At 38.7% G+C, this 25536-nt stretch overlaps 1 protein-coding gene across 1 annotated transcript in view; it reads left to right on the top strand.

Moving 5' to 3' along the window:
- The window catches only part of cntnap5a (contactin associated protein family member 5a), a 149791-nt gene that overhangs the window by 9328 nt on the left and 114927 nt on the right, over positions 1 to 25536 (top strand). Inside the window, exons 2-3 of the mRNA XM_014985252.2 lie at positions 21113 to 21223; positions 24502 to 24695. Of these exons, the coding sequence (XP_014840738.2) occupies positions 21113 to 21223; positions 24502 to 24695 (305 nt within the window). The remainder of the gene's footprint in view (positions 1 to 21112; positions 21224 to 24501; positions 24696 to 25536) is intronic.

Here is a 25536-nt window from a genome sequence, read left to right as displayed (position 1 = left end):
TGCAGCTTCACAGGCGCAGCGGTGAGGTGTGTGTGTGTGCACGTGTGTGTGTGTGTGTGCGTGCGAGATGGAGACGATGCAGCTGCAGATTCACTCGCTAATGAATGTGAAGCAGCCACTGAGTGAACTCCTGCAGCTGTACACTTTCAGGGCCTGATGAATTTATCAGACGGTAAATGAGGCAAAGCGGCGTGGCGCGGCGCCGCCTCTCCTCACGCTCACCATTCCTTTGAGAGACAAAACCAACCGGAAGCAGCGTGCCACCGAAAGGGAGACCGTGAATCCCGAAATGGGGGATGTTAAAATGCATGTTCACGTCACAGCAGGCTCGTCGGATCACGGGGCGAGAGTTTGTTGCTTGAAATGTGAATCTCTTGTTTAACTTTCTTCTCCTTAATCATTTAATAATTCTTCCCATTTCAACATTTCCTTAGACATAGGAGGCGGGGGGGAACAAACTAAAGAAACAAACAAAACAAAAAAAAAAACCCACTGGAAACGACATTTTGCAGGATTTTGGTTACAGCTACGGAGCCAGGGGGCGGAAATAAAGTTTGAAGTATAAAATATTGAACCAGTAAAAGCCCTGAATCCAGGGGGAAGGAAAGGTTGAAAAATAAGCCCTCAGATGGGGACCTGTGGTGAATTGTACAGAAACAAATAGATAAACTGAGAGAGCAGAATGTAACGTAAGCCACCGCTGAAAAATGATGGGCTTTGCTGGAATCCTGATATATTTTCAATAAAAAGTGGCTCCGCTTTTAACTCCACAGCTTTGCTTTGTATTTTTAAAAACAACTTGGATGAACGATACAAATAAAATAAATTCTTTTCTTTTTTTTCTTTAATTTCATTATAGACTGAAAAATTACAGCATCACATATAAGAATATGTGATGTTTCAAGTAAAATAGGTGCAAAAGAAACAAAATTAATTTGTCCACTTGACTTTTGTATAAATTCGTTTTTTAATGGTAATCGCATTTTGTATTCAAAATTGCTACATGTATGCATTTCCTGTTTTAGTTGCTGCGTTTCAGATGATGTAGCATCGACGTCAGCCAATGTAGATGGAGGGTGTGGACCATGTATGTGTCTCAAAAAAAAGGTTTGGTTGATTGATTAATATTGCTGAATTGCATGGAATCAGGTCAGATGTAGAAGGATTATTCCGCTCTGAGCCCACGTTTTATTTATTTTTTTCTTAGTACAATAACAGCTTTCACAAATCAGTGAAATGTGTTTTAAAATATACGTGTTTAGGGTTGAATAATTCAGACTGGTTTGGATCAGTTTAAACGTTTTAGGTTGAAAACTTAAGTTTATCAAATATAGCACAGATTCCTTCAAATGGTCTTTTAATCAAGTGCTGAATCTGGTGGCATAAAATTTTGACTGTGCTCTGGAATGTGAGGATCTGGGACTTGGAGTGTTTCTAATTAGGCTGTTGGTCATGAAAAAAAAAATCTGATTGATGGTCAGTGATCTTAATTAATCCACATCCTGACTAACCTAAGGCAACCTTAAAAATACGATGCTGAAGTTTTCCAGCCGTGGCGTGGCGTTCACATGGCTGACCATGTGAACGCCACGCCAGCACTCATCAGTGCTGGGGATCTCTGTGGTAAAACCCTGTTTGGCCTGCATGACTTCCTCCTTCAGCTCTGGAAATAAGCACACACACACACACACACACATGCACACAATTCTTTGTTGGGTCAGAGAAAGATGAGATGGAGCCTTTTGTGAATTTGTGCTTCTTTATTAACTTAAAATCTTTTCTCATCTCATATATTGACAAGGCCTTTTCCATAGTTTGGTTTGTTGTTGTTCAGTTAAATGAATACAACCTTGACACTAAGGGTATGACATTTTATATATATATATATATATATATATATATATATATATATATATATATATATATATATATATATATATATATATATATATATCACTGTCCAGCTGTATTTAAGTCTTGCTACTTAAGTTTTACTAAAACTCACAATTGTTTTTAAAAGTTTCATTACAGTAAAATCCAGCATGTTTAAATCTTTAAATCTCCTTAACCTCTGTAAGCCTTTGCAACTGTCAAGGCTCTCGTCCCACGCAGTAAGGGGTGATTATCTCTGGTGGTTCTGGTGATATTGAAATGCTGCTTGACATAAGACATTGGGTCTTTATCATAGCTGTTGAAGTGTCTTTTTTTTTTCCTCATCATTTTTTCTACTAGTGACCAAACATAAAACCAGGTCAAAACCAAAGTTTGAAGTAAAAAAAATGCTCAAGCAGAAGTGGACATGATGATGTTTCCCCTAACCTCTCAGGTTCAGCGCATTCAGCAGAGCTGAGTCGGCAACTTTCTAACACAGAAAGTATTAGCATGTCCTTTCTAAGGACACATTCTGATATTATCTTCCATGGTGTGATGCACTTTATAATCATCAGGTTATTGGATTAAGCAGACGATATTAGCTCATTTGTCAGGTGTTGCATCTGCAAAAACATCTGCCTCACAGACGCGATCGTCAACAATGCGAGTCAGTCACCAGCAGTGTCTGCTACGTTTGTATGCCTGCTAAATGTTTTGCGTGTTTTAGGAAATTCTTTACTGTCTTTGTGCCTCTTTCTGCTTGATAATTTCTCAGAAGGTGTTTGTTGTTCCACCTCAGCTTGTTTTTCCATCAGAGCCACCTGATTCTCACGGCTGATTCTGCTGACAGTTGTGTGTTTAACGCGGTTTAATGGGTCAATGTGCCAACTCACAGCTGCAACACCTGCGATCTGAGGAGACTCCCACAGATCACTGATGCATAGAGATGAAGTGTAAACATTCTTATCGTGGTTCTCTGCCTTCAGCAAGATGTTGTGGAATTTCTTTTGATATTTAATAAAAAGCTGTGAAACAGCAAGGAATCGGAGCTGGCTTCCAAACTCTGTGAGATTCTTAAACCTTGAGTTCAAACTTTGAACACAAACCTATGCCAGGTTCATATGTCCTGTATTTAGAAGTATTAAAGGTTCTTTGCTTGTCCAAAAGATATGCCTCTGTGATATTTAGATGGAAGGACTGATAGACAGGGCTTGATGAAGAAAAACTGTATTTATTACAAACAAGCCCAATTTCCAGACCTGTGGATGTGACCAAAAGGTGCAGTCACTCTGCTTTGGGTTTGCCTTAAAAATGTGAAAAGATGAGAGAAGATGTAAAATTATGACTAAGGATTCATGTGTTATCGACGCTTCTCAAACACCAACTACTGAATGTTTAAAACAATTAAACACAAAACATATAATTAACGTAAATAATAATTTGTGCTTCAATTTAATCTTTGTTAAGTAATTAGCCAGTGGCCCTGCAATAGTCACATTTAAATGTAAGAAGAATTAAAAGAAATAATAACAATGATGAGTGAGTATTTGCGCTGCACGCTTAACTAACCATACAACTTTAAAGTATGAAGTTTTCTTGTGTTTCCTAATTCATGCCAGTTTTTTTTACTCGTGCAGCTTGGTGCAGTATTTTGATTTGCTGGTTGCGAATGGTTGTTATTTATCCAATCAACTGTAGCATTTGCAAAAAAAAAAAAAAAAATCCTCTGATTGGATAAAGAAAGACCTGTGTGTGATTTGCTGGTGGTGCGAGATGTAAATGCGCACGACACACATTGCTCTGTTCATGTGGATCAGATCAGCCTGTTGCCCTAAACGTAATGTAGTAAATGTCAGCTCTGCAGCAGACGCTCCCCGTGGTCAGACTCAGTGTTTCACTCACCGCTCCTCACACTTCAGGAAAAAAATAGTGTCCCAACATTTTTCAACCCTTTATTCATAACTTTTAACTTTATTTGAGGAATTTATTAGCATGAAGACAAGTAGAGACAAGCAGTAATAAAAAAAAAAATAAAAAGATACCTGACCCCAGACCCGCATCGTGTTCATGTGTAGACCGTAGCATGTCGCCATTGCGCTTTCAACCATTTTGCCAAAGATACTCTTAACCCATTTTTGCCATCACTGTTACTGGTGCATTTAAAGGAACCTTATTTAAAAAAAAAAGACAAACTAAGTTTAGCCTGTCAGAGGGGCAAGTAAACCCTGGTGCCCCGCCTAGCTTATTACACACTGGGGCAAACCCTGCATCACTGAACCGCCGAGCTTTGGTCTTTACCAGCATATATCTCCATATATGGAAGTCAGTGGCTACCAGTCATGTAGGCTGTGTTACATATCAATGTTAGGTAAAAGTAAAATGTTAACCTAAAGGTTTAGAAAGTACTGACTTCTGAGTTTCTTAACGCTAGGGGAAAAACCACCCAGTCATTATATGTGTATGAGCAGGCCTACCTAGCAACAAACCGTTGTCAACAAGATTCATCTTCTTACTCCTTTTCCTTTTCCTCGACTCACTCATTTAATCACGCCTCTAATTGCTGAAAATGCAATTAATAAAACTAATTAGCTTAAGCTGAACAAAAGTCTGAAGACATGAGCCCAGCATAAATCGAAGTCAATATGTGGATAAAATCAGATCTTGCAATTCACCTTTATATAACCTCCCAGTCTGTCTGTGCCGGTCTGCACAGAGGGGAGAGTTAAAAGGCAGCCTGTGTGGTCCTCGGGAGATCAAGTATACAGAACGGCATGCTTTTTGATTGGAATAAAGAAAATACCAGGCTACATGATATCAGACTATTTAGAGAAATAATTTCTGGCTCGTCCCTTAGGAGCTGAACAAAAATCTATCATGATGAATGCGGCGCCAGTGGAGGAGGCCTTTCCCTTCCCAGCTCCACTGGTCACACAGTGACGCTGCACCAGCTCCCAATCTATAGAGGCGTGCTGCAAATAGCTGTGCAGCCTGCAAGTTTCCTCCTCTGTTTATTTCACTGTTACTGGCAGAGGGTTGGAAAGGATTATAAACACCCACTTTGTATTGACTGTGCCAACGAGATGCATGCAAAAAAATGTGCGGGGGCCACACACAGTGGCGGAAAAATTAGACCGAGAACTGGAAATGGAAAATATACTAATTGGGTGATAAATTTAGACCAAAAGGTTGTGGACGAACTCTGTGACCGGCTGGCTTTTCACAGTTTATACATTTATATAGTTAGACGTTACGCTTAGAGCTGCACGTTGGCGCTGCATGATCTGATATTGATCGGGACGCAATCGATGAATTCTAAAACGCATTTTGTCCACATTCTCTCAAATCCCAGCCTGTTATCTGAACAATCTCGGTGTCTTTGTTGCCTAAAGATAACTGGCAGCATCTGTATTGGAGCTACTTAATGTGGCTCTTTACACTGTGTTATTAGGCTATAACCACCTGCTGCTGGGCTGATTGAGGGCGGCTGTAGCTGTGATTAAGAGTGGAGCCCGGCCTGTGCTTTACTTGTTAGGATTATTGCTTTGACTGTGTGTTTAGCACGACATGGCTGTGTTGTCTGAGGGTTGTGGCTGAGCTGTGTGCGTCTGGGCTCGTGCGGGGTTGTGCCTTAATGTGGTGTATGTGCGGCAGGTTAAACTGTTTTTCCATGTAATTACGACTGTCAGAATTATTATTATAATCACATATATTTTACATATTCTGTCAAAAAAAAATGAAACTCTGTAAAAGCAGCTAGAGGAAATGTCAGGCCTCGGTGTCCAGCTGGCATTCATACGTATTTGTTGTCTATTATTGCTTTGAGCTCATGTTGACGATGGTCGCTATCCAAAACGCAAAAGCTCACGATATGGTTTGTTAATTCAAAAGGAACATAAATACATTTTGAACATGACTTTCTCTCATTGATTTTGTTTGGCGCCACCAACACAATAATTGACACGCATCATAAAATGTGCAGTTTGAGGTGAAATGTGATTCTCCGGCAAAAGCTGTTCATTCAAATTGGAACTATTTTGCATGCTTGTGATCCCATCACTGTGTTTTGGTGCCATTGCAGTATGTATTAATTTTCACTTTGATGATGAGGGTGCAGTGTGTCTGACCTTATGTTTGCACCATAGAATATCCTGGTGCTGCACTTGAGACGCATCCAAGTTTCATTTTTTGCTTTCTTTCAAATCGGATCATGAAGTCTGAATCGACCGTGTGCTTTTGTTCACCTTTAATGGAAGAGATTAGGATGAAATCAAAGAAGCCTTCCAGCTTCAAACTCCTTGAAGCTCATTAGGACACATTAGGTTTTTGCAGTTAATTAAAAAAATCTGGTCACAAAATACAAGAAGGATTTAATTGGTGTAATGCCAGCAAAAGGTTTTCCGCTGATTACAGAGAAGGCTTTGAATATTTCCACATCCCACTGCACTGTAAAACATTTGAGCCATATTTAGTTGTGTCTGCTATCTTATACTCTTTAAGTCAAATTAATTTAGATTTTGAACCTAAATGTGTGAGCTTGTGAAAGATAAACTTACAGAGTTAAATTGTGTAAGTTTTTAAAAATGTTGTCAAACCTCCAAGAGTTGAGTGAACCAGATTTGTAGGTTTTTATCTCCCAGTGTGCTTGGTGGCATGTTTCTCTATCCTGTTTTGCACCATGAGTGAGACGGAAGTGTGTTACACTGATCCGACTCGTGTGTGTTTTCAATGCAACTAACGGTTTGCAAAGCTTCAGGGTAACGTCCTGTTCACACGAAATATTTTGGAGCAGAATTTGTTGTGATGTTGAATAAAATTCATGATAAGATCAGATATTTTGTTTGTGTCGTTTAAAACAAGAATGTAAATAGGAAGTTATTTTAACTTGATAATGAAAGTGGAAATAATAGAGACATGTGTGATGTTTGACCAGGCGAGGGATGTTTTTTTTTTTTTCTTGCATATTGAGAAAAAAAATTATTTGATTTAAATTACAGCATTAAGTTAAAACTCAATTCAAGATTAATGAACTTGTCATATTGTCTAAATGTTTAGAGAACTTGTCTCTTGTTAAATCAACTTTATGAACTTTAATTTCTGAGTTAAAACCAAAACTATTTTCTTTAAATTGCATTTTCAACGCAGCAGGTGAACTTTCATTTTCAAGTTAAATCACCTTCAGATGTTTTACAGTGTGTCTGTTAAAAAAAAATTAGGTTTCTTTAATGTTGTTTATCTATTGACAGAGCTGAGATTTTGACTAAATAAAGATACATTTTTTATCTAAATCTCAGAGGTATATAAATAATTTTGTACTTTGGAATTGGTTTTTTAGCATTTTTTTTTATCATCACTTTTACTGTTATCATAAATGCCACAAAATATTTAGATAAAAAAAATAAAGTCTGTAATCGCCCGCTTTTACACTGAGCAACAGGTTTCTCAAGTTCTGATTCAGTGGAAGTCAGAAATCACACAGAGATCACATGATCACAGCATGGCGGAGTGAAACAGAAGTGCATGAATGAACTTCACAGCTTTAACTGTGGACTAAAAGAGCATCTGCAGCTTCAGCTGTGCTGACAGCCTGTTTGTGCTCTTCTGTAGTTTGGCCTTCTGAACAGAGAAGTGTGCACAGTGTCGCTCTGTTGTGTCTGCTGACTAATTCTGTTAGCTGTGTCATGTTTACTCAGGACAAATGGAACCTTTTTCTTACATCTCATTAAGAAGCTCTTCACCATCTTCAATATGAAGAAAGTGAAGGGCTCCCAGTGAATCTCCTCCTCATATTTCACTGGGTTTGGTTTTGTGGCACTTTATTAATCCCAGGAAAACGATGAGTATAGTCTGTTGTTCGCACACATAGATAACCATACATAAAAATACTAGATTGAAAGCTTAAAACATCATGAAATCCATAATAAAATAGTATAAAAATCACAACAATAATCAGGGAAATCCAAGTTTCTTAGATTAGTTAATCATACTAGATGTTATGCTCCTTGTTAGAACCAAACCCTGCATTTAATCAAAAAGGTTGTTATGCATAAACGTTATTAAGCCCACTGCTGTAAGAAGCGCTTCATCACATAATTAAAGCAACCGGATATTTGTAAGGCGAGCTTAAAACTCCACAGCAGTTCTTTGTCCGTGCTCTGTGTCTGAATGCGGTTCTGTTCAGGTTCCTTTGTGCTTTTGGCTGAGAGATGAATGTGCTTTTTAAAGGAACACTTTGGGATAGATGCTCCTTTCATATTTTTAACAAAGCTGACGCAGAGCTCTGACCGTGACAACCCACAGGCCGACGTGACATGAAGGCAGACATCCTTTACATCGGCATAAATGTTGAAAATGGCTTCGTGTTTAATTGTTGGAACAGATGCTGAACGTACAGCAGGGGTCAAAGGATGCTGCCTCTGACTGCGCTGAGAAATAGTTAGGACTTTTAGGAATAAGGGATGCAGAGGCATTGTAAAAAAAAAAAAAAAAAATAGAGGCAGTTGTTGCATATTTTAATACAAGTGTGTGACCAAATTATTCACTATCCTGTTTCGGTCTTTTATTATTAGCTTAGTACATTTTGGACTTGCAAATGTACCTTAAATAATTAGAAGAACCTCACTTACCAATTTTTTAATCATGTAGACTTCAGCAGTAAGCAGTAAATGTTTATTTGTGATTTAGAACATATTAAAATAAAAGAGACCTGCTGAATCTTTTTTTTTTTTTCTGGTTTGATCTGAAGTTCAACTTCACAACCAAATAGAGCAGATCAGATCAGAAATCCCTACGCTGACACACAAAACAGTTCAAACTAAAGCTATAAGATTATGTTTAATACATAATCGATGTTTTAATCACATGTTATTACTAATAGCTGGAGATATAATCTTTAAAGAGTGATAGCAGAAGTTTGCTGAGATGCTTGCTATCCAGGCTGTCTGATTGGGTAAAACCTTTTTGTCTGCTGATTGTTCACTGTTAGCTTGTCAAATGAGCATCTAACATCTGGTTGGGGAAGCAGGAGAGAATAGTAGCACCTACTAGCAGCATGCAGTAACAAATAGGGGAGGATCGGGTACTTCCTGTTTAAAAGTTAAAAAAAAAACCCTACACTCTCTCCATGTTCTCTGGCATTGTGTTAAAAGGTTAAAATGCCAGGAATGGCTTGAAAATTTAGGGAGTTTTTTCAAAACCCAGCATACCTTTGCAGTTGTAACTGGCCCATATCTTGGATGAGGCTGTGAAATTTTGGGGAAAAAAATCTAAATTTTACCCTTTTTTTTACAAAGATTTCTATAAATTATGATACTTTAATGCAAAGTTGGCATTTTAATGGACTTTCAATGCAACTTTTAGAGCAACTTTGCATTAAAAGTGTCATTATTTACCGAATGACACTTCATGACAACTGTCATAAACAATCATAAAGACTCCTTCATGTTCATAGTCTTATACACACCCCTTCAAATAAAGTGTTACCTAATTAACTACATCAGCTAAAATGCAACAAAAAAAAAAAACAGTAGATCATCTTTAGATCACAATTACAATTACATGCGGACAATTATTGACAGACTGGAGAAATTAAAAAAAGGGGATTTTGGTTTCAACGTGTTAAGCAAATCTGATTTTTTTTCATCTTTCAAGTTATTTTACTCTGTTTGGTTGAAGTAGGAATAGGTTGTTCACATGCTATTCCCATTCACTTTCAACTGTTCTGTGTTAATGTTAAAGGATTGTCTCGTATTGGGTGGAAATCTGTGAGAAACACGGCTCGTCACTGCCAGTGATGAGTGTCTAGGTGACATCTTTAACACATCCTGAAAACGCATGTTAACTTAACTTGAATGTCTACAAAAACAAGCATTAACTTTGATGACCAATTAAAGAAATAAACAACATCCCGTTTGACCTCATCCAGATTCTGGTTTATGACACCAGCCGAGGAGAACCCAGAGAAGGGGCGTCTAACCATGAAATCTCATTGGACGCACTTAACAACACGTAACTGATTTTGCTATGCAGATTTGACCGAAGCACAGTTTGTGATTCGTCTCGGTGTTTAACGCTGTGTCTAATTTCTGCAGCAGGGCTGTTCCCACAACTGCACAGTTGATGGCCACTCTGCAGTTTCACTCTTGCAGATCTTTCCACTCAGGTATTTACAAGCCATTTTATATTCCCAAGTCAGCAGTGAGCTGCATCACTCACGGCCGCTCCCACCAGTCTGCGATAAACTTCAGTCTAACTGATTAAGGCTGACACGTTATGAAATGTTATGACAAATAAATAGCTGACAATTACATAAGATTACCATTCAATTATTTTTACTGGGTTCATGACAGCTCTATTTAATAATCCTATTAATCATTTCATATTGAGATCATTTGACAAGAAATTAGCTCTACTGAGCAGAACAGTGTCATGGTTTATGTGTTTTTGTGTTTGCCTGTTGATTTCTTGAAAAAGGACATTTTGTTCTGCACATATATTTTATAAGGGACATATCTTGCAAATTCCACTTTCTTAGTTTTTAGATACATTTTTTGTGTACCTTGAGTGTCGTGAAAAAAAAAAAGGTTTTTTTTTTCTCCTGGTGCTGTACAGATGTCTTTAGATTCTTTTTGGGTTGTATTTTTCAGTCTGTTCATTTTTCTGTTCGCTGTAACATTTTCTTGTCTATTGTGTCACCTTAATTGCTATGGAGCAGCTAAATAAGATCATGATTTCCAGCTAATCAGTTTTTTGAATCCGTAATTTTTTTTTTTTGTCTCACAAAGATAAGTTTGGAAACTCTCCCATGTTTGTGTGAAGCTTTTAAGGGCGAGTGCTTCAGCAACGTCCACCGGTATCGAGAGGGATTTTATGAAAACCTTCGTTCGGGGGTGAAACCGGGAACGCAGCAAACTGGTAACTGTTAGTGACACTAAGATGACAGCAAAGTGTATTTCAGACATGAATCTTGTGTGTCAATTACAACGTCCTGGCCATTGGTTTGATTATCAGGAGTTAGAGTAATAATGAGCTTTTTGTATAGGTGCTATACTAAATGTACTTACAGTGTGAAACCTAATACTTCTTAGCCCAGGCCACCACTGTCACCACACTGGTGCTGTATTTTCTGAAATGTTGCTGGTTTTATACCAGATAAAATGAAAACTACACCTTCAAAAATCCACCTTTCTCATGTTGATCTGGAGAATATTTTCCACAGATTCATGGGGACCATCGAGGTATTTTTGGTAAACGCGAGTTGGACTTTGTGTTCTTCTGGGTCGGCAGTGGATCCGGCTTCAGAACTCCCATGGAAGCCTGCTGCCCAGTCTGTTCTTGTTGTTAAATCTTGAAGGCTAACACTGAGGCCTGCTGTTCTTCAGACATAGATCTGGATCGTTTGTGAGCTAATGGACTTGTCATCACAGTTCGCCTGACAGGCCAGCCTCTCTTTAGATGCTGCTCTGCTTTCCGTGGAGTCCCAAACTCTTAGAAAAGGCCTCAATACGTCTTCCGTCCCGACGGATATCTATCGCTTTCACCAATTTATTTACTTCTTATTTGAATTTAAGCTGGAATGAACCCTTTTCATCTCCTCTTAACTTGCTTTCAGAATCAGTTGCCTTTTCTTCATGTTGCCAGTCAACTTCTGTTGAAGCCATTTCTTTTCTTATCATCCTTTATCTTGAAGTGAAACTGAACCAGAAATGTGGTTAATTGAAGTTAATTAATGAATCGTGATTTTTTTTTTCTCTCTAATTCAAGAAGAAAATCATTATCTGAACCACTTAGATAGATAAATCTGAAAGTGACACATTTTCACAGCACCAAGCTTTGGATGAGATGAACCTGACCTGCTTAGAATTTCAGTCAGACTCCCTTGCGTATGCAGATCATTACCGTGTCAAATAATGTTGATTGCTCGACTAAATGCTAATTGAGACAGACTTAATCAAGACAGGGGAGAGAACAACAGCAATATCGATTTAGTAATTATGAATTCCATCCGCGTGTACTTAAGATTTTAAAAAGTGAAATATGTCATTTATTCTGAACAGATTCTTATACCATGTCTCCAGGACGGCGCGGCTTCTCTTGCTGCTTGTAAAATCATTTAAGGGCTTTTACAGATCCCAGAGAGGTAGCTGAAGGATGGCTTAGAAGTTAATCAGCAAAGACCACAATAGTCAATATGAAAGAAGGACGGTGGCAGAGTTCTGCTCGTCTCAGAGGCAGCTGGCTGCTTCGACACAGAGTCGATGTAGAGACGGAAGGATTCAGCAGAACCTGAGACAGGAAAAAAAGAAGTGAAGTTATGAAGTTTAATTGTAAAATCTGGAGATGTTAAAAACGACATCGCAGACAGCATAAATTGGACAGTGTATGGTTTTTGGATCTGAAAGTCTGAAATTTGTGCAGCTAAACAGGAAGTGTGTGACGCTAGGCGTAAACAGCGTAAACATACATTAAATTATAAAAGATTATATCTTACCAAGAAACATTTTAGCCAGTTTTCTGCTCCACCTTTGGATATAATCAAAGCAACTAAACTAATTTTGGCTTTTGATCTTATTTCACACCAAGGGTAACAGTTATGAGCTCCATGTTGCTAAACTGTGGCAAAGCCCCAACTGGGGGCTCCTGTGTCTGCTCAAGTGGTTTGATCTTTGCTTCAGACAGAAGCTGCTGAAGAGAAACACGTTAGAGAACATTTTAGGAACTTCCACTATAAACTGAAGCAAACATCAACCAATAAAGAGAAACTACATCTGGACCGTTGGGTTGGAAATGACATCAGTCCAAACTCAGCCATGATCCAGTTGCAAGTTGAAACCAGTGGATACGCTAACTAACGTGACTAACCGGCCTGTTACTGGTACAGGATAAACAGTGTGCTTTTATTTGTTCAAAAAAAAAAAAAAGAAGCAACTTCTTCACTAACACATTTGGTACAGTAGTTTAAAATAAGTTTATGACTTCAGCTGCATGTGTTAAACATGTTCAACTTTGAAGTCAATGTGGACTTCTTACTGCAAAATGCAGTGATTAGAATTTACATTCCTTTTTCCAAAAGTTCAGTGGCATTTCTTTCTTTATTTTTTTGTCTTCAGAGAAAAACGGAACAAACGAATTGATCCTGCTTAGTTATTGTTCTTAAAGGCCAGTCAGTATGTGGGCACTTGTTGTAAAAATACTGACTTCTTATTGGCCACAAAAGCAACATCAGATGATGTGAGTGTGCCAGAGTTGGCTAAAATAAGCTAATGCCCATCGGCAGTCCCTTTTGGAGCTAAAATGAACAAAGTTAAAATGTCATATGATTTACACAGTTAAATTACAAGAGCCAATACATTTCATAAACAACTAATTTTTAATCTTCTGGGTTCTGACAGAGACATTGCTGACTTGATTTAAGGCGGTTCTTTAAACGATCTTAAAGGTGTTAAACGTGGGGCGTTCTCCTATACTGAATGGATATTGTTCCGGATGTTGCAGCCCCTACCTCAAAGAACTGCCCAAAGGTGGCGCATGTAAAGCTTGTAATGCTGTTTCTTTAGTCAGTCATCATTGTTTAGTCTCTCTGTAAAAATACGAAGAATCTTCCAGCGAGTCAGTATTCCAGAGGGAAAACAAACCTGTTTCCTATTTCAGCAGCTTCCTGAACGAGGGCTAAATAATTCACATTTTTATCATCATTAAAGTCGTCGATAAATTACGCTGCAGGCTGCCTGTAAATGCTGGCAGGTCCCCTCAGATGAGTTTCTAGCTTCAGAGAAATAAAGTGCTACAGTAAAGTGCCCCATGTTTCTCAATCATTTGTATCGATGTGCACTTCCTGAATTCCGCCGACGTTCAGAGCTAATTGTGAACTGATACCTCTGCTCCACTTGGACTATCGCAAAGCAGAGGTCACCAAGCTGCATAGCCTGTTAGTCCAAGCAGGGTATCGTATGAAGCTTTGTCAATACCACACAGAGGTCCGAGGCTACTCTGATACCAGATACTATCTCTGTACCCTTTGATATTATTGACTCTGTGGTCTCTGTGTTGATTAACTTCTGCTCCCTCTTCCAGCAGACTGCCTCTGTAGGCTCTGTCGCAGCTCTCAAACAACAGCGCATTTGAACTTTAAACCAAGCTCAAAGTGGCGTGCCTCAGCTTTAATAGGTGTCTCCGTACAGACACGGGGCATGTTGGTGTTTCAGTTAGATCTTTCAGGTCAGCTGGGAATATAAAGAATTTCGCACAAAATATCAAATATGATGTTCACTTTGTTTTTTTTTCTTGAAAAATGTCTGTTTTATGTGGTCGGTGGTGTGATTTCGTTTCAGATACTTTATCTTTTATTTATTTACGCAGCTGCGGGTGGTAGCGACTTTAAGAGAGCTGCTCTTCACAAGCCTGAATATATTTAGTCATTAGGGTTTGACATGCTCTTAACACAAAGGGTGCACTTAGTTTTTCACAGATTGCTGACTAGCCATGCATTTTTTTAAAGTGTCCAACTAATTTTTTCACTTTCTGAAGCTCAGTGTATTTCAAGATGCTCTTGTACGGTTGACTGTTGTTGCTTTTTATCACAGTTTGAGATGTTGACATAAAAGTTTGTTGCTGTTTCTTTTGAGGGCCATTTTCAAACTCTGCCTTTAAGAGCCGAACTCAGGAAAAACAGAACTATGTTTTGACGTGTGGATATCAGTAGTGGCAGCTCTCGTCTTAATACAGCAACGGAGATAAAGGAAGATGCAGATAAACAAAAAACACCAGAAGAATCCACAACAGAGAGGCAATAAGCATGGCAGCAAAGAGGCAATGAGAAACGTGAGAGACAGTGGAATAGACACTACGCCTCAAAATTTAAGCCTTCAAATGCTGAAGAAAATCATGCGTCAAATATAACAACTATAACATTTGAAGAAGACACATGTAACAACAGAGACCTACAGTCAAGGTAAAACTATGGTAACAGTATCAAAAAAAAGATACCAAAAGTATTTTCACATTCTGTGAAAACATTTTTTTTTCAAGGAATTACAAAAACCTGTTTATCAGGAGCACAAACATGTCAACAAATCACAACGATTCACCACCAGCTTCATTCTACATGAGTTAGAGCTTCTATGAACATCACATTAGGCTTTTAAAGCGCTTTTCAGGATGCTTAAAAACATCAATGAAATCAGTCATTTCCATTCACACACTGATGATGCCAAGCTACCAAAGCTATTAAATATCACATAAGTGATATTTATTTTTTTTCTAGTTATTGTAATATAAATATTGGGTAACACTTTATTTGAAGGGGTGTGCATAAGACTGACATAACGCCTGTCGTGAACATACAGGAGTCTTTATGAATGTTTGTGACAGTTGTCATGAAGTTGTCATGCGGTAAATAATGACACTTAATGCAAAGTTGCTCTAAAAGTTGCATTGAAAGTCCACTGAAAATGCCAACTTTGCATGATTTTGTAAATTATGATAATTTAATGCAAAGTTGGCGTTTTTAATGGACTTTCAATGCAACTTTTAGAGCAACTTTGCATTAAAAGTGTAAATACTAGGTTTAAAATATAATATTGTAAATGTAAAAATGTCTGGATGTACTTGGTTTCTAATGTTATTCAACATTTATTCCGCATATATTAGATGCAGAAGAAACAAATTCGTGTTTCATGTTTTTGACGTATGGTGTAATTCTGCTGAGTCAGCAACTACGGTGGGAGCTAAATGAAATCACAGAGCTGCTCATTGTTATTCTGGTGGAAGTCTAGCATGTGAACTGCAGGTAGATTCACCCACAGCACCCTGGTTTATATACAGAGCAGGGGCTCACCGATTTATCTGCACCAAATTCCTTCGTTTTATGAGATTGGTGATCGGCTGTGTGAAGCCGATCTCGTCCATTGATCTTATCTGCCTCAACAAAGGCCTAAAAATCAGCCACTGTCCTCTTCTGCTCTGCAGTGTAAGGTTTGACTAACTGACCCGCCACCAGGTCATGTCTCCAGATAACAACAGTAACTGAATCTGTCACTTTCTTGTTATATTTAGCATCATTTTAGACAAAAAAAAAAAGGTACCTGCCAAAATCGGAATCAGGCTTTTTAAAGAATCCGCGATGAGTGAATTAGAGATCAGAGCTGCAGTCGGTGCAGCCCTAACAGACAATGAAACAGTTTCTAATTATCTGTTGTAATATATCTACACTTTGTTGATTTACAGTTTAGTGATCATAATAATGACCTTTAAAAAAACAACAACAAATAAAACAATGCACAGCTCAAACATAGATGTCACCATTTGATGACACAGATGACATGCATGTAAAAACATGTCATCTATGCAGATTACAGCAAAAGCGAATTCACATCCCCTTGTTACAAAAGTGTATTGACAATAAAACATTAAAATAAGACAGAAAAAACACTACGAGTTGCTTTATAATCACAATGCACACACATACGCAGTCGTACAGTTAATGCATACATACCTGAGCAGTTTCTAGTTATTTTGTAACACAAGGCATGAGTTTCAGCAACTCATTGAGAGTTTAAGAAGAAATAAAGTAACTTAACCTTTGCTGATTTGGTTTCTTGAGAAAATTCTAGAAAAAAAACATGTGGTGACAGAGCATATAGAGTTTGGTCCCCTTACAGATATATCTCTGTTTTTTTTCAGACAAAAACAGCTGGAATAGATACAAAGTGCAGTTGGCAAATTATTTCATTCATTTACAGAAAATGCTAATAAATGAATGACCCTCTTATTCAATAATAAATTGAGTTTGATTTAACACATTTGTAGGAAATCTGATTTCAGTTTCACCTGTCCCACCTGGGCCTCATGTGGAATAAAATGTAACTTAAATGGAACCGGTCTGACAACATGAAGTAGGCTAGAATGCCACTTTATGGCTTTTGGATTCCACTAATCCACAGCTAGGAACAGGCGGCCTCATCTTCCTCAGTAACATGGCTCCTGACTCAACAATAAGAAAGAGACTAGAAAATATGGACTTCAGGCGAGAGTCCCAAGGTCTCACGTTTCTCAAAACCATCTTCATGACTCCAAGAGTTTAATCGTGGGATTTCCTTGATTTCTTTGTGTTAGATCTGTATTGTTTGTGTTTTCCTTTAGTTCAGTTCTCCCTTTGTAATTCTAGTTTAATATGTTTATCTTTTGTGTCTATTCATTTTTGTTGCCTGTAAATCATGTTTGTAGGTCTAGTTATTTTTTAGTGTTAGACTTTTTGCTGGTTTCTCCTGTTAAATCCCATTACTTCTCTGTTTTCCTGGGTTCCTGTGATTTTCCTTTAGTTTTTTTTCCCTTCTTTGGCTCCCTGCATTTCACACATTGTGAAATGCAAGTTGCAACCTAATTGCAAGTTGAAGCAGATGCATCGTGCCACCATAGTACAACCAGTTATTGAACAGAGAATAATACATTTACATTTGACAAAATAACCAAGAACAAAAATGTGACTTTTTTTATGGCCTACGTCTTTCTTTGTATTTTTTCCCCCCTTTCTATCTGCTGGTTGTTAAAAAACCCCCAAAACATTTCAATTATATGTTTAAACCAAACACCACAAACTACCAGTGTTTAAAAGAACATCCAATTTGAGACCATTTCTAAGTTAAATATATTACAAATCAGATTGATTGCAGCGTTTTGGTCTTCATTAAATAAGTTGAATACTTTTTAGAAGGTTGAACTGGTTGAATTAACAGGAAGCTTGTTCAGAACTTGCAGTGTTAATTGTTGGCAGCTGAAGAGACGTTGCTCGCATGGTTAGAAGCTGTGATCCTTTGCTAACTAGCTGACTTGTGAGCGACCTCAGCTGCTGTCTGAGGAAACCCTTCCCCTGTTGGGCCTTCCTCAAAGCCACCACTGAGAGCTCAACTCTAATTGGGCAGCAGTAACTTTCACCGGGTTTCATCCTTCCGCTGAAGAGGATCAGGGCAGACTGCTCATTCTAACACTGCCTTTTGCCTTCAACTATTACTTGTTCTACTTTTAGAACAATCCCTTTGGCATGTGTGTTTTTTTTTTTTTACATTTTCAACTGTTTTGATGTCCAAGTGAAAACTCCAACTTTATGAGTTTCAGATGTAGAAAAATCTTTCTGACTCTGGTGCCTAAAATATTCACCTGTGTGCTACAGAACTTACTTTGTTGCGACATATTTGCTGGCTTTTTATGCAACAACATCACTTTGCATGTTGGGAGGCTGGCAGATAAGAAACAGGGATGCTTCTCTTCTTATTCCAACCTAAAGTGAAACCTGTCACTGCAGGCTTTCCTGTCTCTCTGCAATGTGTCCTTGAAGATAATTTGTACAAAGTTAATTACAGATTTTCATTCCATGAGACTGGTATCGATTAAATGATAAAGAAGAACACAATAAGGAGCCTGGATTCTCTCTGAATCTAAACCTAATTGCAATCATTGATTTGGGAAAGAATGGGAGAAACCTTGTTTCATTTCCAAAATGAAAGCAGAGAACAGCGAATAGCTTTTTACTGACATGAAAGATAATCTTTGAAATGTTTCATGTTTTTTTTTTTATTGTCAGAAAATCCAACAGTGAGCAGGAATTGATCCTATTATCAAGGATTGCTTGTGTAGCCGAGTCTGATGTTTCAAGCTTATTGCTCTGTGCCGTTGAGCTCTGGTGTTATCATGGCAGATAACCAAGAATATACCCACACACACACACACACACACACACACACACACACACACACACACGCACACACACACACACACTGCTCTATAAATATCAGAAGTGCAATTGTGCGCAATTCATTTGTTGCTGTGTCTTATATATTTGCTTTAAAATGATATAAATGAATGATTTATTTAGAAAAAAAATCACTCTAGAATTAGTGTCCTTAAATCTGATTTAAGTCCTGCACTATTGTGAAAATAAAACACTAAAATAATGACGTGGAATAATTTCATGGATATAGTTCTCTCCCATGGACTCGAATGTATTTAGGTTTAACAGAATGTAATGCACAGTGCTGGTTGTTATCTACTGGATAAATCAGCTGAGGGTTTTCCATATCTGGACCGGTCAGTCAGTTGGTTAAATTCTGTCCCCTACATTTCGTCACCTGAGCCGGGAAAGGGGACGAAATTAGGCAATGGCTCAATGAGATTTCTCCAACTCATTTTCATTAGGTTAAACTGAGAGGTTCTTTGGAAATGACTCTTCTCCTCTTTACTCGCACCTTGCTGTAGTGCCAGAGTTTTCATAATCATGATGGCTTGATGAGAACAAAGGAACTGATCCTGTGATCCTGTAAATTTTAAATTAAATAAATAAATAAATAAAAATCTTATGCAAATTGTCTCATCTGAATTAGAAACCAGTTTTTGGCTATTTTTTTTTTTTAATTAAGAATACAACAATTAAAATTGTATTTTAATTATTATTATAATTGCAATATCCTCAATCACGTCTCGCGTAAAGAAAAAGATTCCAAATATTATTGTTATCGTTTTACAGAAGCTGCGTCTGTATTGGGAAGTTGCTGTGGCCCTGATGGGGTGAAACATGGGACCAGTGTGGAGGGGCAAGGAGTGCACATAGTGAGCTCAGTGTAATAGACAAAAAAATGCCCTTTTTTAATAAAACAAGTGTTTTTACACACTACATCCTCATGGCTTCATGATATTTGTATAGGCCGTGTATAATTATTCCACAGTTTGAGCCATGTACCATTAACATTCGTCCTCACCAACTTAAGAGCCATTCAGACATTGTCAGAATTTTGAATCCCTTAAAAATAATTTCTAGCAGTTGCCTGGCTACACCTGACATGTTTCAGATTTCAAGAGCAATGAAGTGTTCTCCCTCCTCAACCTCTGTGCATGTATCATATCTGTCCACCCAGATATGCGCATGTGTCTTCATTAAGCAAAAAAGGAAAAAAAAAGAAGCCACCAAGATCAGAGCACAGATCTAGAGTCAGTTTCAGAGGATTTGGACCGCTCTGCAGACAAATCATCCTGCGTCCATAAGTCATCCTGAGTGTCACAAGCTGGCCTTAGGCCTGGGAACAAATCTGTGATAACAACAGAGTCTGTTAACTCACTCCACTTACACACTGTTTTTAACCCATGGCGGAACAGGAGAATGCTGTTGCTCGAGTTCTGCACCTTAAAGCTGTCAAAGCCCGACAATGTCTGATGTCTGACTGAAAGAAAGCTCACTTCAAAGGGAAGAGAAACTTAAAAAGATGGCTGCAGATTGAAAGGAGGGATAAATGAATGAGAGTGTGTGGGAAGCAAACATTGGATCAAGGAGACTTTTCATAGATTAAGAGTGCCGTTCCTGAATAATAACCCGGTGCACGCTGCGTCCTGTTAAGGTGCCGAGCCAGCACTTTCATTTTCCACATGAACACGTGCAACTGCACTTCGGCTTCAGTCGTAATTTGAGAAGAAGAAGAAGCGGCATGATCCACTTTAGTCACACTTGAAATCAGGATTAGAAAAATCTCTTGGCAAAGGACGTGAGGGGAGTCAAGTCAGGTCGGCTGAGATTCAGCGAGACATTCTAAAAGCGCACCAGATCACGCCGTCACTTCTGCTGAGCTCTTGTCGGCCAGATGGATGTCCAATCGCAGCTCCAGATGTGCCCAGAATCCGTCTGGACGCCCAAAAAACAAAGGGCAGCCCCTCACTCAGCTACGTGACTGATTGAGAAAGCCGAGGGATAATTGTAATCAGGCCGCTGCCAGTTTTCATTATGATCTCAGATCCGGGCCTTAATGCCGCTCAGGCAACACTGGAGAAGGTTGTTACAGGCTAGAAGGATCAGAGCGCAATGAAAGTGACGGCTTTAGATCACAGTCCTCCTAATCTGCTGCTGGTTGGATGTGATGTAATCTTACAATCTTGGATTAAGTACACACATTAACAGTGGAGGAGGCAGCGTGTTTGTGCTGCAGTCTGTGAGGAACTGCAGGGGTTAAACAGACTGTTGCAGGCGCCTGGGAGCCGAGGAACGAAACAAAGCTGTTATTTTCCCTGTTTTCTGCATTTAAACTCCTTCACTGACAGGTAGAGGAACACTTTGAACTAATGTGTAACAGCGCCTGGAACATTTTCCATAATTACTCTCCGCAGAGCAAATCCCAGCTTGGCAAGTTACATATGCAACAGTATTCAAAACGGCTCACATCTGACAATAACAGGTTCTGAAATGCAGTGTTTGTGTTTTGTTTTCCAGATAATTGCAATGGTCCTCTCGCATCAGCATTACCACACTCATCGTTTCAGAGCTCATCTCAGTCCTCGGCCAGTTATTCTGCCTTCTACGCCAAGCTCAACAGGAGAGATGGTGAGTGCACGCTGCTTTATGTAGAAAAAAAACAAACAACAAAAAAAACAGTACCCTGAGAAATATCGGCCTATCCTAAATTTATTCTTGTGTCATTTAGCAACATTGTTTGAGAACTTAGGAGGTCACCTTATGTGCTCTGTGAGATTTCAGTTCATTTCTCCCTGATCTATTTGTTTGTTCCAAATGTTTTTTTTTTAATAGAAGAATATCTCTGCAGGTAAAAAAAAAAAAAGCTGCTTTTCAACATGTGTTCATTTGCAAACAAACTGTTTAATGACTCAGTTTTCCTGATTATTTTTGCTGCCCAGTTAGGCTTGTTTTCATCAGAAAACATGGATAAATGTTCTTTTTTTTTCATGGTCTGCACATGCTCAGTGCTGCTCAGAGATTACTGGGACAGTGAGAGTCAGAGACCAGCATGGACACACACACACACACACACACATACAGGCACACGCACACACACAACTCAGCTCATTTGATAATCTTACAAAAAAAACAAAACTTTTTTCTTCACTGGTGCCACATTTACTGGGATTCTCTTGCATTTATTTAAATGTATGTTCCACTCTTTTACGTTAAAACACCCACAGACTTTTTGTATTAAAGTATCAATACATGGACAGCAAAAGGTGCTTAATAGGATTTTATTGTTGTTGTTTTTGTTTTTGCATAATTTGAACCAGGTGAGGCTAAAACTATTCCACTTGAGGAGAACAAGAAGTATTTATTTTTTTTTAAATCTTAAATGTAAAATGTACAGTTTTGGTTTAATTGCTGCCCTGGCTGTGTTCTTTCAACAGAACGTCCTTTTTTTTAGTCTTCATACTCCAGTTGGCGATTCATTGATTATTAAAATATTTGTCAGATAATTTAGTAATCTACACGTCAGGATTAAATTGATTAATCAATTTAAGCAGCAAAACCTTATAATCTGGTAAAAACAATCTTTCATATATCAAACTAAACCATCTCAAACCACCAGAATTGCACAAAATTTTAATATGCATTTCAATCCCAATATAATTCAAACGTTTGTCATTATAACCAGACGTAGACATGATGGTCATTTCATTTAGGTTCTGATCAGCAGTTCTGCAGGTTATTGAAGGTTTTGTCTTTGGACAGTGTTGCATATGTGGCAGTCAGTGGTTGAGAGGCAAAACATAATTAAAAATTAAACCAGATTTAATTTATAATAAATTTACTTGCAGAGGTTTTAGCAGCAGCCTTGTGGCTTTATGCCATTGCGTTGTGTCTTTTGTCGTTTCTGGATTTGTCGATCCATCTGAGCCTCGTTCATGAAAGGCAGATGTGTGATTTTTCACTATTCAGGAAATGGCGTACAGAACATACAGCTCACAGTGGTATATATTCATCTGTTCTAACAGCATTGTCTTTTGCAAATCCATTAGTATGTGAAAAGCAATCATACATACGGTTTCATCAAAGTGAGACTTCCTCTTTGTTTTCCTCACATCAGGACTCCAGATGGGAATCTCGCTGCTTTATGTGGGATTTAGTTGAGGGGCCCAGAACAGCTTCAGTGAGCGTCACATCAAATGATTTCAGGGAAGTCGCCAAAAGTGACAAACTCTGTTAAATATTGTTCCACAACAGGGAAATGCTCCGTGGCTCGTAGAACCTTTCTTTATTTAGCATCCCCTTGGGTGCAGTCAAACAGTCATTTCATTATCTGAGTAAAATGGCAGAAGGGTGTCTTGTCTCAGTGACAGACACTGTAAGAGCTCGTGGAATTCCTTAAAACACAGAGGAAATGTTTCCTTTGTCTTGCTAGGCTGCCCTGTGTGAGAGGGAAACCGGTTCGACAGCAGGCATCACGACAGGACATGGACATGTTTGTGACTGGACTCAATTTACTATTTTTTGTAAGGCGCCTTTAAATAATATTTGTTCTAAATTAGTGCATAAAAAATAAATTGAATATTGGAAACTGAATAAGTAGTAAGACCTACCTGTGTAGTAAACCAGGGCGTTGTGCTTGTTTTCATTGTTCAAACTGCCACCGTCTGCTGTTGAAGAGTTACTGCGGCTGCCATCACCAACCCTGCACACTTTCTTTTTTTCCTTTTTTTTTTGTACCCAGACTTTGAGTGAGCCATTACCTCAACGATCTAAGATAGTGCTGCCGTATCGGCAGGCTGTTTCATTTGCTTTATCCTATGCTCGTGTTTGTGTTTTGTTGGGACTCTGAACCGAAGCAACGCTGTTTTCTTCATTGTTTGGATGCGTGAAGTTATTCTCTGTCCAGCCGTTTTTGGGACTGCGTTACCTGGAGAGTTCAGGTAAAAGCAAGAGCAGGTGGCAGAGGTTTGTGACGCTCAAATGGCTGAAATGAAGTGTGTTTACAAAGGTGTTCAGAGAAAAATACGGACTTGGACTGCGGTTATTAGCACTGGGTGCTTTTAGTGACACTTTTCTTGGTACACTACATATGTACTGTGTGTATTTCTTGTATTTTCTCTCCTCTTCTGATCTGTTTCTCTCTCTGTGTTAAATTACTCCCTGACCTCTTTGCTTTCCATCTCCATGTTCGTTGTGATTGAAATAAACCAAATTAAATTGTTGTTTTTTTCTTGAAAGATGTATATATTTTCAAACCTGTTATGAAAACCTGTGAGGCTTGTTTTTGGTGGACAACAATAACAATAATGTAATAATGTAAAAACGACAATAATGCAATGAAAACCTAACTGTATGATGAGTTAACAGGAGACCGAAAGAGAATGCTTAACTTTTTGCCTCCCTCGATTATCATGGAGAAAGTTAGATTCTTAGAAAACGTCCACAGATGCCTCCCTCATTATTCCGGGTATAGCAAATAGAAATAATTTTGGGTAATTTCTAAATCAACGACAGTGGAGCCCTTATTTGTGAGAGTCAGGGACCACAGATGCGTGCGAACAGCTAAAATCTGCAATAATCTGAGAGATCCTCTATAAACTCTTAGAACTGCCTATATTGATACCAAATGCACATTAATATGCAGGAGCATGCACAGTGGAGACAGTTTTAGTGCTGCAGATGGCAATAGGGCCACAGGGAGAAGGAGCTCAGCTTTTTCTGCCTCGTAATGTACCGTCAGGACACAGTAAAAAAAGGAAAAAAAAATATTGTGTGTAGAAGATACACACTTCAGTTTTAACGAAAAAGAAAACTGAATATAATGGTGGCATTTTCAATGCTGATTCCCCCACATTCCCTTCATTCAAGCACAACATAAGATGCTAACTGTGTGCTCTTTCTTGCCGCAGAGGCGGGAGGTTGGTCTCCCATGGTGACAGACCAAGACCCCTGGCTCCAAGTGGACCTCCGGGAGCAGATGGAGGTGACGGCTGTGGCTACACAGGGACGCTACGACAGCTCGGACTGGGTCAGCAGCTACCAACTGCTCTACAGCGACACGGGTCGCATCTGGAAGCAGTACAGGCATGAAGACGGATTGGAGGTGAGTCCACACTCTGACATTCCAGTTGAGATGAGTTGCCAGCTTGGTCTTTCAAACTGAATATACCCAAAATAAATGCAGTTTTTTTTTTTCCTGGGTCTGGTGAAACAGTTTGAGGCTGATTCTGGGCTCTTTGTTGTTGATGGACGAGGTTAATGTTTTGGATAAGATGCCTCTGCTTCTTTGTCGAGTGTTAGTAAAAAAAAAAAAAAAGGTCAGTAGCACTTGTGCGTGTGTTCAGTACTTGTGGAGCTGCTGCAGAGTTGATTAGAATAAATTAGCATAAACTCTGGGAGAAGGGAGCGGAGGGAGCTGGGCTCAAAAGGTCACTAACTGTTTGTATAATCTATAGAGGAATAGAAATGAGGAAATGTCAAGCTGGGGTTTGCAGGGAGCCGGTACTCGAGCTACGCATGCCTTCACTGCTGAGCTAATCTCAGCACACAGGTCTAATTCCTTTGAGAAGGTAAATAACATATTTCAAGCACGCCGGATTATTACTGTAGAAAAGGAGGGAAATGATAATATTTAACACTGGAGGTGTTATAGAGTGCTTTGAAGAAGCTGCTCAGACTTCTTCACCTTGTTGTCAGGTAACAACCACAAATCTTTATGTATCTTATTAGGATTTTATAGGCTAGCCCAACTCAAACCAGTGAATACTACGTGCAAGTTTGGAACATTTTCAGGTAACCCCATAAGCGGCACATTTGTGTGTGGGGTTAAAATCTTCGTTGAAGTATCTTCTAAAAGCAACACAAGCCAAAGATTTTACGTTGGCAGGAGCCTGTGAAGAGGGAGTGGCGCATGAAGTCACCGGTCAGAGCGCGTAGAAAGTTGT

The sequence above is a fragment of the Poecilia mexicana genome, unplaced genomic scaffold (assembly GCF_051168715.1).
Source record: "Poecilia mexicana isolate PSO_F unplaced genomic scaffold, ASM5116871v1 scaffold_2, whole genome shotgun sequence".
NCBI classification, from domain to species: domain Eukaryota; kingdom Metazoa; phylum Chordata; class Actinopteri; order Cyprinodontiformes; family Poeciliidae; genus Poecilia; species Poecilia mexicana.
The sequence above is the reverse complement of the archived record's forward strand: the minus strand, read 5'-3'. Positions and strand labels throughout refer to the sequence as shown.